Below are 14,478 nucleotides of genomic sequence, written 5' to 3'. Positions count from 1 at the left end.
GGCGAGAGCCACCGCCCTAGGACCGTAGGACGAAAGCCATCGACCTATAATCCTAAGGTGAGAGCCCCGCTCTAAAATTGTAAGGCGAGAGCCATCGCCCTATAATCGTAACGCCAGAGCCACAGCCCTAAAATAAAAAGGCGAGAGCCACCGCCACATGACCGTAAGACGAAAGCCACCGCCCTACACCGTAAGGCGAGACCCACCGCCCTATAATCGGAAGACAAGAGCCACCGCCCTATAACCGTAAGGCGAGAGCCACAACTCTATAATCGTAAGGCGAGGGCCATCACCCTAGAACCGTAGGACAAGAGCCACCAACCTAGAACCGTAAGACGAGAGCCACCAACCTTGGACCGTAAGGCGAGAGCCACCCCTCGATATATAACCGTTAGGCGAGAGCCATCGCCCTAGAACGGTAGGACGAGAGCCAACGCCCTAGACCCGTATGGCCAGATTCACCGCCATATGACCGTAAGACGAAAGCCACCGCCTTAAAATCGTAAGGCGAGAGCCACCGCCCTATAATCGTAAGGCGAGAGCCACAGCCCTATACTCATAAGGCGAGAGTCACCTCCACATGACCGTAAGGCGAGAGCTACCTCCCTATAATCGGAAGGCGAGAGCAACCGCCCTATAACCGTAAGGCGAGAGCCAACACCCTATAATCATAAGGCGAGAGTCACCGCCCTAGACCGTAAGGCGAAAGCCACCGCCCTATAATCGTAAAGCGAGATCAGCCGTCCTATAACCGTAAAGCGAGAGAAACCACCATATAATCGTAGGGCGAGACCCACCAACCTAGGACCGTAAAGCGAGAGCCACCATCCTATATAGCAAGGCGAGAGTCACACACCTAGGGCGTAAGGCGAGACCCACCTCCCTATAATCGTAAGGCGCGAGTCACCGCCCGATAATCGTAAGGCGAGAGCCAACGCCCTAGAACCGTAGGACAAGAGCCACCGCCCTAGGACCGTATGGCCAGAGCCACCGCCCTATAATCGTAAGGCGAGAGTCACACACCTAGGGCCGTAAGGCGAGACCCACCTCCCTATAATCGTAAGGCGCGAGTCACCGCCTAATAATCGTAAGGCGAGAGCCAACGCCCTAGAATCGTAGAACAAGAGCCACCGCCCTAGACCGTAAGGCGAGAGCCACCGCCCTATAATCGTAATTCGCCATAGTACCATAAGGCGAGAGCTACTCCCTAAGACCATAAGACGATTGCCACCGCCCTAGAACCGTAAGACGTGAATCACCATTCTAGAGCCGTAGGACGAGAGCCACCGCCCTAAAACATTAAGGCGAGAGCCACCGCACAATAATCGTAAGGGGAGAGCAACCGGACTATAATTTGTAAGGCGAGAGCCACTGCCCTATAATCGTAGGACAAGAGCCACCGCCCTAGGACCGTATGGCCAGAGCCATCGCCACATGACCGTAAGACGAGAGCCACCGCCCTAGAATCGTAAGGCGAGAGCCACCGCCCTATAATCGTAAAGCGAGAGCCACCGCCCTATTACCGTAAGGCGAGAGCCACAGCCCTATAATCGCACGACGAGAGCCACCACCCTAGAACCGTAAGGCGAGTACCACCGCACTATAATCGTATGGCGAGAGCCACCGCCCTAGAACCGTAAGAGAGAGCCGCCGCCCTAGGACCGTAGGACGAAAGCCATCGACCTATAATCGTAAGGTGAGAGCCCCCGCTCTAAAATCGTGAGGCGAGAGCCACCGCTCTATAATCAAAAGGCGAGAGTCACCGCCACATGACCGTGAGACGAAAGCCACCGCCCTAGACCGTAAGGCGAGACCCACCGCCCTATAACCGTAAGGCGAGAGCCACCGCCCTAGAACCGTAGGACAAGAGCCACCAACCTAGAACCGTAAGACGAGAGCCACCAACCTTGGACCGTAAGGCGAGAGCCACCGCTCGATATATAACCGTTAGGCGAGAGCCATCGCCCTAGAACGGTAGGACCTGAGCCACCGCCCTAGAACCGTACGGCCAGAACCACCGCCACATGACCGTAAGACGAGAGCCACCGCCCTAAGATCGTAAGGCGAGAGCCACCGCCTTATAATCGTAAGGAGAGAGCCACCACCCTAGAACCGTAAGACGAGAGCCACCAACCTAGGACCGTAAGACGAGAGCCACGCCATATAATCGTAAGGTGAGAGCCACCGCCCTTTAACCGTAAGGTGAGAGCCACCGCCCTTTAACCGTAAGGCGAGAGCCACCGCCACATGGCCGTGAGACGAGAGCCACCGCCCTAGAACCGTAAGGCGAGAGCCACCGCCCTATAATCGTAAGGCGAGAGCCACCGCCACATGACCGTAAGACGAGAGCCACCGCCCTATAATCGTAAGGCGAGATTCACCGCCCTATAATCGTAAGGTGAGAGCCACCACCCTATAACCGTAAGGCGATAGCCACCGCCCTTTAACCGTAAGGCGAGAGCCACCGCCACATGGCCGTGAGACGAGAGCCACCGCCCTAGAACCGTAAGGCGAGAGCCACCGCCCTATAATCGTAAGGCGAGAGCCACCGCCACATGACCGTAAGACGAGAGCCACCGCCCTAGAACCGTAAGGCGAGAGCCACCGCCCTATAATCGCAAAGCGAGATCCACCGCCCTATAATCGTAAGGTGAGAGCCACCACCCTATAACCGTAAGGCGATAGCCACCGCCCTTTAACCGTAAGGTGAGAGCCACCACCCTATAACCGTAAGGCGATAGCCACCGCCCTAGAACCGTAAGGCGAGAGTCACCGCCCTAAAATCGTAAGGCGAGAGCCACCGCCACATGACCGTAAGACGAGAGCCACCGCCCTATAATCGCAAAGCGAGATCCACCGCCCTATAATCGTAAGGTGAGAGCCACCACCCTATAACCGTAAGGCGAGAGCCATCAACTTAGGACCGTAAGGCGAGAGCCACCACCTTATAATTGTAAGGCGAGAGCCACCACCCTAGAACCGTAAGGCGAGTACCACCGCACTATAATCGTATGGCGAGAGCCACCGCCCTAGAACCGTAAGAGAGAGCCACCGCCCTAGGACCGTAGGACGAAAGCCATCGACCTATAATCCTAAGGTGAGAGCCCCCGCTCTAAAATTGTAAGGCGAGAGCCATCGCCCTATAATCGTAACGCAAGAGCCACAGCCCTAAAATAAAAAGGCGAGAGCCACCGCCACATGACCGTAAGACGAAAGCCACCGCCCTACACCGTAAGGCGAGACCCACCGCCCTATAATCGGAAGACGAGAGCCACCGCCCTATAACCGTAAGGCGAGAGCCACAACTCTATAATCGTAAGGCGAGGGCCATCACCCTAGAACCGTAGGACAAGAGCCACCAACCTAGAACCGTAAGACGAGAGCCACCAACCTTGGACCGTAAGGCGAGAGCCACCCCTCGATATATAACCGTTAGGCGAGAGCCACCGCCCTAGAACGGTAGGACGAGAGCCAACGCCCTAGAACCGTATGGCCAGATTCACCGCCATATGACCGTAAGACGAAAGCCACTGCCTTAAAATCGTAAGGCTAGAGCCACCGCCCTATAATCGTAAGGCGAGAGCCACAGCCCTATACTCATAAGGCGAGAGTCACCTCCACATGACCGTAAGGCGAGAGCTACCTCCCTATAATCGTAAAGCGAGATATGCCGTCCTATAACCGTAAGGCGAGAGCCACCACCCTATAATCGTAAGGCGAGAGCCAACACCCTATAATCATAAGGCGATAGTCACCGCCCTATAACCGTAAGGCGAGAGCCAACACCCTATAATCTTAAGGCGAGAGTCACACACCTAGGGCCGTAAGGCGAGAGCCACCGCCCTATAATCGTAAGGCGAGAGCCACAGCCCTATACTCATAAGGCGAGAGTCACCTCCACATGACCGTAAGGCGAGAGCTACCTCCCTATAATCGTAAAGCGAGATATGCCGTCCTATAACCGTAAGGCGAGAGCCACCACCCTATAATCGTAAGGCGAGAGCCAACACCCTATAATCATAAGGCGAGAGTCACCGCCCTATAACCGTAAGGCGAGAGCCAACACCCTATACTCTTAAGGCGAGAGTCACACACCTAGGGCCGTAAGGCGAGACCCACCTCCCTATAATCGGAAGGCGAGAGCCAACACCCTATAATCATAAGGCGAGAGTCACCGCCCTATAACCGTAAGGCGAGAGCCAACACCCTATAATCATAAGGCGAGAGTCACCGCCCTAGACCGTAAGGCGAAAGCCACCGCCCTATAATCGTAAAGCGAGATCAGCCGTCCTATAACCGTAAAGCGAGAGAAACCACCATATAATCGTAGGGCGAGACCCACCAACCTAGGACCGTAAAGCGAGAGCCACCATCCTATATAGCAAGGCGAGAGTCACACACCTAGGGCGTAAGGCGAGACCCACCTCCCTATAATCGTAAGGCGCGAGTCACCGCCCGATAATCGTAAGGCGAGAGCCAACGCCCTAGAACCGTAGGACAAGAGCCACCGCCCTAGGACCGTATGGCCAGAGCCACCGCCCTATAATCGTAAGGCGAGAGTCACACACCTAGGGCCGTAAGGCGAGACCCACCTCCCTATAATCGTAAGGCGCGAGTCACCGCCTAATAATCGTAAGGCGAGAGCCAACGCCCTAGAATCGTAGAACAAGAGCCACCGCCTAGACCGTAAGGCGAGAGCCACCGCCCTATAATCGTAATTCGCCATAGTACCATAAGGCGAGAGCTACTCCCTAAGACCATAAGACGATTGCCACCGCCCTAGAACCGTAAGACGTGAATCACCATTCTAGAGCCGTAGGACGAGAGCCACCGCCCTAAAACATTAAGGCGAGAGCCACCGCACAATAATCGTAAGGGGAGAGCAACCGGACTATAATTTGTAAGGCGAGAGCCACTGCCCTATAATCGTAGGACAAGAGCCACCGCCCTAGGACCGTATGGCCAGAGCCATCGCCACATGACCGTAAGACGAGAGCCACCGCCCTAGAATCGTAAGGCGAGAGCCACCGCCCTATAATCGTAAAGCGAGAGCCACCGCCCTATTACCGTAAGGCGAGAGCCACAGCCCTATAATCGTATGGCGAGAGCCACCGCCCTAGAACCGTAAGAGAGAGCCGCCGCCCTAGGACCGTAGGACGAAAGCCATCGACCTATAATCGTAAGGTGAGAGCCCCCGCTCTCATATCGTGAGGCGAGAGCCACCGCTCTATAATCAAAAGGCGAGAGTCACCGCCACATGACCGTAAGACGAAAGCCACCGCCCTAGACCGTAAGGCGAGACCCACCGCCCTATAACCGTAAGGCGAGAGCCACCGCCCTAGAACCGTAGGACAAGAGCCACCAACCTAGAACCGTAAGACGCGAGCCACCAACCTTGGACCGTAAGGCGAGAGCCACCGCTCGATATATAACCGTTAGGCGAGAGCCATCGCCCTAGAACGGTAGGACCTGAGCCACCGCCCTAGAACCGTACGGCCAGAACCACCGCCACATGACCGTAAGACGAGAGCCACCGCCCTAAGATCGAAAGGCGAGAGCCACCGCCTTATAATCGTAAGGAGAGAGCCACCACCCTAGAACCGTAAGACAAGAGCCACCAACCTAGAACCGTAAGACGAGAGCCACCAACCTAGGACCGTAAGACGAGAGCCACGCCATATAATCGTAAGGTGAGAGCCACCGCCCTTTAACCGTAAGGTGAGAGCCACCGCCCTTTAACCGTAAGGCGAGAGCCACCGCCACATGGCCGTGAGACGAGAGCCACCGCCCTAGAACCGTAAGGCGAGAGCCACCGCCCTAAAATCGTAAGGCGAGAGCCACCGCCCTATAATCGTAAGGCGAGAGCCACCGCCAAATGACCGTAAGACGAGAGCCACCGCCCTAGAACCGTAAGGCGAGAGCCACCGCCCTATAATCGCAAAGCGAGATCCACCGCCCTATAATCGTAAGGTGAGAGCCACCACCATATAACCGTAAGGCGATAGCCACCGCCCTTTAACCGTAAGGCGAGAGCCACCGCCACATGGCCGTGAGACGAGAGCCACCGCCCTAGAACCGTAAGGCGAGAGCCACCGCCCTATAATCGTAAGGCGAGAGCCACCGCCACATGACCGTAAGGCGAGAGCCACCGCCCTAGAACCGTAAGGCGAGAGCCACCGCCCTATAATCGCAAAGCGAGATCCACCGCCCTATAATCGTAAGGTGAGAGCCACCACCCTATAACCGTAAGGCGATAGCCACCGCCCTTTAACCGTAAGGTGAGAGCCACCACCCTATAACCGTAAGGCGATAGCCACCGCCCTAGAACCGTAAGGCGAGAGCCACCGCTCTAAAATCGTAAGGCGTGAGCCACCGCTCTAAAATCGTAAGGCGAGAGCCACCGCCACATGACCGTAAGACGAGAGCCACCGCCCTATAATCGCAAAGCGAGATCCACCGCCCTATAATCGTAAGGTGAGAGCCACCACCCTATAACCGTAAGGCGAGAGCCATCAACCTAGGACCGTAAGGCGAGAGCCACCACCCTATAATTGTAAGGCGAGAGCCACCACCCTAGAACCGTAAGGCGAGTACCACCGCACTATAATCGTATGGCGAGAGCCACCGCCCTAGAACCGTAAGAGAGAGCCACCGCCCTAGGACCGTAGGACGAAATCCATCGACCTATAATCCTAAGGTGAGAGCCCCCGCTCTAAAATTGTAAGGCGAGAGCCATCGCCCTATAATCGTAACGCCAGAGCCACAGCCCTAAAATAAAAAGGCGAGATCCACCGCCACATGACCGTAAGACGAAAGCCACCGCCCTATAATCGGAAGACGAGAGCCACCGCCCTATAACCGTAAGGCGAGAGTCACAACTCTATAATCGTAAGGCGAGGGCCATCACCCTAGAACCGTAGGACAAGAGCCACCAACCTAGAACCGTAAGACGAGAGCCACCAACCTTGGACCGTAAGGCGAGAGCCACCGCTCGATATATAACCGTTAGGCGAGAGCCACCGCCCTAGAACGGTAGGACGAGAGCCAACGCCCTAGAACCGTATGGCCAGATTCACCGCCATATGACCGTAAGACGAAAGCCACCGCCTTAAAATCGTAAGGCGAGAGCCACCGCCCTATAATCGTAAGGCGAGAGCCACAGCCCTATACTCATAAGGCGAGAGTCACCTCCACATGACCGTAAGGCGAGAGCTACCTCCCTATAATCGTAAAGCGAGATATGCCGTCCTATAACCGTAAGGCGAGAGCCACCACCCTATATCTTAAGGCGAGAGTCACACACCTAGGGCCGTAAGGCGAGACCCACCTCCCTATAACCGTAAGGCGAGAGCCAACACCCTATAATCATAAGGCGAGAGTCACCGCCCTATAACCGTAAGGCGAGAGCCAACACCCTATAATCATAAGGCGAGAGTCACCGCGCTAGACCGTAAGGCGAAAGCCACCGCCCTATAATCGTAAAGCGAGATCAGCCGTCCTATAACCGTAAAGCGAGAGAAACCACCATATAATCGTAGGGCGAGACCCACCAACCTAGGACCGTAAAGCGAGAGCCACCATCCTATATAGCAAGGCGAGAGTCACACACCTAGGGCGTAAGGCGAGACTCACCTCCCTATAATCGTAAGGCGCGAGTCACCGCCCGATAATCGTAAGGCGAGAGCCAACGCCCTAGAACCGTAGGACAAGAGCCACCGCCCTAGGACCGTATGGCCAGAGCCACCGCCCTATAATCGTAAGGCGAGAGTCACACACCTAGGGCCGTAAGGCGAGACCCACCTCCCTATAATCGTAAGGCGCGAGTCACCGCCTAATAATCGTAAGGCGAGAGCCAACGCCCTAGAATCGTAGAACAAGAGCCACTGCCCTAGACCGTAAGGCGAGAGCCACCGCCCTATAATCGTAATTCGCCATAGTACCATAAGGCGAGAGCTACTCCCTAAGACCATAAGACGATTGCCACCGCCCTAGAACCGTAAGACGTGAATCACCATTCTAGAGCCGTAGGACGAGAGCCACCGCCCTAAAACATTAAGGCGAGAGCCACCGCACAATAATCGTAAGGGGAGAGCAACCGGACTATAATTTGTAAGGCGAGAGCCACTGCCCTATAATCGTAGGACAAGAGCCACCGCCCTAGGACCGTATGGCCAGAGCCATCGCCACATGACCGTAAGACGAGAGCCACCGCCCTAGAATCGTAAGGCGAGAGCCACCGCCCTATAATCGTAAAGCGAGAGCCACCGCCCTATTACCGTAAGGCGAGTGCCACAGCCCTATAATCGCACGACGAGAGCCACCACCCTAGAACCGTAAGGCGAGTACCACCGCACTATAATCGTATGGCGAGAGCCACCGCCCTAGAACCGTAAGAGAGAGCCGCCGCCCTAGGACCGTAGGACGAAAGCCATCGACCTATAATCGTAAGGTGAGAGCCCCCGCTCTAAAATCGTGAGGCGAGAGTCACCGCCACATGACCGTAAGACGAAAGCCACCGCCCTAGACCGTAAGGCGAGACCCACCGCCCTATAACCGTAAGGCGAGAGCCACCGCCCTAGAACCGTAGGACAAGAGCCACCAACCTAGAACCGTAAGACGAGAGCCACCAACCTTGGACCGTAAGGCGAGAGCCACCGCTCGATATATAACCGTTAGGCGAGAGCCATCGCCCTAGAACGGTAGGACCTCAGCCACCGCCCTAGAACCGTACGGCCAGAACCACCGCCACATGACCGTAAGACGAGAGCCACCGCCCTAAGATCGTAAGGCGAGAGCCACCGCCTTATAATCGTAAGGAGAGAGCCACCGCCCTATAACCGTAAGGCGAGTGCCACCACCCTAGAACCGTAAGACAAGAGCCACCAACCTAGAACCGTAAGACGAGAGCCACCAACCTAGGACCGTAAGACGAGAGCCACGCCATATAATCGTAAGGTGAGAGCCACCGCCCTTTAACCGTAAGGCGAGAGCCACCGCCACATGGCCGTGAGACGAGAGCCACCGCCCTAGAACCGTAAGGCGAGAGCCACCGTCCTAAAATCGTAAGGCGAGAGCCACCGCCCTAGAACCGTAAGGCGAGAGCCACCGCCCTATAATCGCAAAGCGAGATCCACCGCCCTATAATCGTAAGGTGAGAGCCACCACCCTATAACCGTAAGGCGATAGCCACCGCCCTTTAACCGTAAGGCGAGAGCCACCGCCACATGGCCGTGAGACGAGAGCAACCGCCCTAGAACCGTAAGGCGAGAGCCACCGCCCTATAATCGTAAGGCGAGAGCCACCGCCACATAACCGTAAGATGAGAGCCACCGCCCTAGAACCGTAAGGCGAGAGCCACCGCCCTATAATCGCAAAGCGAGATCCACCGCCCTATAATCGTAAGGTGAGAGCCACCACCCTATAACCGTAAGGCGATAGCCACCGCCCTTTAACCGTAAGGTGAGAGCCACCACCCTATAACCGTAAGGCGAGAGCCACCGCCCTATAATCGTAAGGCGAGAGCCACCGCCCTAGAACCGTAAGGCGAGAGCCACCGCCCTAAAATCGTAAGGCGAGAGCCACCGCCCTATAATCGTAAGGCGAGAGCCACCGCCCTATTACCGTAAGGCGAGATCCACCGCCCTATAATCGTAAGGTGAGAGCCACCACCCTATAACCGTAAGGCGAGAGCCACCGCCCTAAAATCGTAAGGCGAGAGCCACCGCCCTAAAATCGTAAGGCGAGAGCCATCGCCCTATTACCGTAAGGCGAGATCCACCGCCCTATAATCGTAAGGTGAGAGCCACCACCCTATAACCGTAAGGCGATAGCCACCGCTCTATAATCGTAAGGCGATATCCACCGCCCAGGAATCGTAAGGCAAAAGCAAGGCCATAGTACCATAAGGCCAGAGCCACTGCCTAGGACCATAAGGCGATTGCCACCGCCCTAGAACCGTAAGACGAGTGTCACCACTCTAGAGCCGTAGGGCGAGGGCCACCAGCCTAGGACCGTAAGACGAGAACCACCGCCATATAATCGTAGGGCGAGAGCCACCACCTTATAATCGTAAGGCGAGAGCAACTGTCTTAGGACCGAAAGACCACAACCACCGTCTTAAGATCATAAGTCAATAGCTACGCATTGCAGCATTACAACTTTTAGATAGATATGGCTAAATGTGTTGGTGAGAGAACATTACCTGCATTCAATTTTATTATGAAAAGTTCGACCAGACCATACCAGACCAATAAGACTAGACCGGATCATAGTGTATAGTGTAATATTTACATTCTGTGTGTCATTTGTCTATATGTCTTTAGTAAACCAAATTGTTTTCATAAGACTGTATACTGCAATTATACAGTTCAAGGTGTTGCGGTTTAAAATTATGACCGCCAGTTACTTTCGGTCTGTAGAGCTTTCGAATGCACAAGTTATGAAAATTACATTTTTTTTAATGAACGAAATGAGTTCGTCACTGGCTATAAGCGCTATTTTTTATCTATACGAAATTATCAAAATGTCAATGTACTCACACTCACAGGGGATTGTTTTCGATTTTTTAGAAATGCTATACACAACATAACAGTCCATAAATAGTGAAAAATCGGGATTATGAACATGGTTTCCGGTTGTGCATGTATAGGCCTACTAGATTTTATTTCATTTTATTTTTGTTTTGTTAGCACTGATATCAAAGGCCTATCTTACTCCGAAATCGAGCCAATGTTAAATTAAATCATCGTCTGATAAATTAGTAACACTGATATGACCGGTTAGACGGGAATATGTTTCGAACGAAATATCCTTGGAATCATTTTCACCTTCTATCATGATGACTTTAATTTATAATTTAAGAGCTGATTTTCTACCGAAAATAACGTAAATCAAGACGATAAAAAACACATGTGTTTTCGAGGAATCGGGTCTATCCAGTTATACCCATTCAACGCCGCATCACTACAAAATGATAACCGTATATCATTGCGCAGAAAAACGGCTTTAAAGCCAAATCTGTGCCAAAATCATTGTATGTCATTGCTATTGATAACGACATGAGGGACTATATCAATTCTTTTAAAAAATTTCGTCTGTTCCGGTATTTGAACTTGATGACGTCAGTGACAGGGTAAGCGGCAGATTTAAATACGTCTAAAGCTACAGTAAATAAATAATAAAAAGAATCTTAATGAATGTATACATACGTATTGAACTGTTGTAATTAAACAGTCGTTATAATTTGGGTGACAGATTAATATTTCATGTCGTCCTGCGACATTCTATATGTCTGTCACCCGACTTGTATTCATGTCGACTGTATATTACTATTTGGTAACAGTTCAATACTTAACCATTTCGTTAAATGAAACAGCGGTACATTCACATTAAACGTATCATCCAATTTCATACTTAGATGCTGTAACCCTGACCGGGTCGTCTGAGTACGCTGTCCCTGGGACTGAGTTTACACTGACGTGTGATGTACCAGAGGAGGCCACTCTTGTCCAGTTTTACCGCCGTCCTAACGTCACTACTCCAGTAGGTAGTGTACAAGTGGGTGGTGACCAATGTTACAACACCCAAGTCAACCCCGCCGTCCCCTGTACACCGGATGTCTGTTCCTGTGTAACGTCCGGAGAAACCCTTGGTACAGTGTTCCGGTGGATCATACAGCCACAGACGGGAGACCATGGATCTGTGTGGTACTGTACACGTACCAACCTTAACCTACCCGACCCGGCACTGGACAGTGATGACTATACACTCACTGTAGCAGGTAAGTGTTAAATATGATAACATGAACCAGTTTACAGATATAATCATACTATTAGTTGAGTAACAATTCTAAATGCTCTTTTATTAGTATTTTATATGGTTTATGTATTATATTAACATAAATAAAATTATTTGGGGCAAACTTTAAAATCAGATTTGTTTTTAATTAAAATTTCATAAACAATCAGTGTTCAGCAAACACATTGTTCCATATTCTTTCTTTGTTCTACATGATCTATAACCAAGAAAACAAATGTGAATGTTCTTCACCGGCATAATCCGGTTTTGGATGGTCAATAATTAATAAAAACCGTTAGTTTGTAGAGATGAAACAAATTGGACCAAACAAAAACAAAACCTTAACAGTTGCAAACAATACCTGAATTGTTGGGTTCAAATATGTAGCTGATCTTCTACCTCGTTAGTGAAATGGAGACAAGTTCAGACTACCTAAATCATTGAAATTACTTGTTTCAATACATGTAGGACTATGTCTATTGCTCACGTCAGCTTATATTATTAGTTTAAACGTTTGATATGCTTTTACTATTTGTCACAATATATTTGTGATTTGATACCTGGGAATCCTAGTTTACAAAAATATGAATTTAACCGAGAGTTTTGGTTTCGGTAGTGCTTAACTGCTTATCAAGTAATAAATATACGTCTGATGAATACTTGATATGGTGTCTTATAGAATTGGCCAGGATCCATTACAAGGTATCGTCCTACACCCGTACGATTTTGTAGCGACGGTACGTCCGGCTATACGTCCTAGTGATATATAGTCACCTGGTTCAGTGTAAAGGTGTTCCGTTTATAAAACAAACTTTGTCTTTTGCACAGCTGGCCCTTGAATTGCTATAGCCCTAACACCGCTGAATATCACCTACACCAATGATTTTGTTTGTCAACAGTCGATATGAAAAAATTGTAAGCATCAATCACTGTCAGGACATCATCTTTGCTTATCTCATCTATTATACCTCAAATTTGTAGACGGCCCCGGTGCCTCCACAGCTCTGTCCCCGCCCGACACTACCTACACCAGGACAGAGGGTGACATGTTACCGGACATCACCTGTACAGCGGACTGTAGACCTGGCTGTACCTTTGTCTGGACACGACCGGACAACACCAACTTTACTGTCTCACCTGTGTTGTCACTGGGACAACTGGACAGATCAGAACACGGGACGTACAGGTGTACTGCTAGGAATGTTTTCGGGGAGTCGACTATAACAACCAGTGTTAATGTACAGTGTAAGTAACTGGGAATGTTGTCGTGGAGTCGACTTTAACAGTCAGTGTTACTGTACAGTGTAAGTAACTAGAAATGTTGTCGGGGAGTCGACTATGATAACCAGTGTTACTATACAGTGTAAGTAACTAGAAATGTTGTCGGGGAGTCGACTATGATAACCAGTGTTACTGTACAGTGTAAGTAACTGGGAATGTTGTCGGGGAGTCGACTTAAACAGTCAGTGTTACTGTACAGTGTAGGTATATTTTGTTTATATTTGATTAAATTCAATTCAAACTTATATATTTATAATTATATATTTCACCATCCTGCCTGGAATTATATTGATATTAATCACGTCCGTGAACATCTACTATGGTCGGAACTATACAGGGTAAAAATGCGAAAGTCTTAAAGTAAAGATGTTATACAGAAACTACTTTTTCAAAACTGATTAGAAACTCTTTGGGGTCCTTTATAATCAACAGTCCTCTTATTCCACTTCAGGTTACAGTGTCGCTATACGACTGATTTTACAGTACTATGTCGTAATAGGGAGTTTAAAAAGACAGTCTTGTAGAGAAATCCACTTAAAGAAATCTAACATATTTAGTACTTACAAGTAAACTATTTGTATGAAAAAATGATTAAAACAAATTTAACGCTTATACATTGAATAGAAAACATTTTGTATATATGTAAGAAAGAGAGATTTTTGAATATTGATACAGTTTATGTGAATGGTTCTGCAATCTTTTTAAAATTACATATGGTAATACTAATTTAAAAAAGAAAAAGAAAAACAAAAGTTAATACGCGAAGTGGTGTGTGTTTTATGGATTCAAGTGAAGAGCAAAGATATCTCCAGAAAAGGTTTCATATTTTCAGAGTATTGTAATTTTGTTTTAAACGAATTCATCATCCTTAAACATTCGAATTTGACCTTCGAGCTGTTGACACTGACCCTTACTTAGATAACGTCATTCTGACATTATCGCATTCATTATATATTAACAAATATTTAATGCGTTATAGTGGTGCATTGTAAACATAATAACTATTGACCGAGTGATCGTTATCATTTCTTAATCAAAATTATCCCTCCCGAATTCGCTACATTTAAATGCAAAATTACATTTACAAGTATCTGAACAACTTAACCAGAGGTTAATTCGATATCTAACGTTTGAAGACACGTTTGTGTTAACTCTTCTAATTTCTAATATGTAAAGTTAATCACATTATCTTTTGATGAAAACTTTTTGATGAAATTGTTTTTCGTGTTTATCTGTAATTCACAATTGGGGGATCTTTACAAATAATGAATTTCGACAGCTGACAGGCCAATAATAAGGCACGGTATCATTTTGAATATGTCTACGACAAATAAGGGCTTTTTAAAAACAGCAAATTACTTTTGATACAAAATTTTTCGAATAAAAAGAATGTTTTAGTTT

The 14,478-nt window shown here is 49.8% G+C and overlaps 1 protein-coding gene across 1 annotated transcript in view; it reads left to right on the top strand.

Moving 5' to 3' along the window:
• Positions 1 to 14,478, top strand: part of LOC117340623 — a 29,404-nt gene that overhangs the window by 4,528 nt on the left and 10,398 nt on the right. Inside the window, exon 2 of the mRNA XM_033902387.1 lies at positions 11,417 to 11,779. Within this exon, the coding sequence (XP_033758278.1) occupies positions 11,417 to 11,779 (363 nt within the window). The remainder of the gene's footprint in view (positions 1 to 11,416; positions 11,780 to 14,478) is intronic.

Source organism: Pecten maximus, chromosome 13 (assembly GCF_902652985.1).
Source record: "Pecten maximus chromosome 13, xPecMax1.1, whole genome shotgun sequence".
Taxonomy (NCBI): domain Eukaryota; kingdom Metazoa; phylum Mollusca; class Bivalvia; order Pectinida; family Pectinidae; genus Pecten; species Pecten maximus.
Note: the sequence above shows the minus strand (reverse complement) of the source record. Positions and strands in the feature narration are given on the sequence as shown.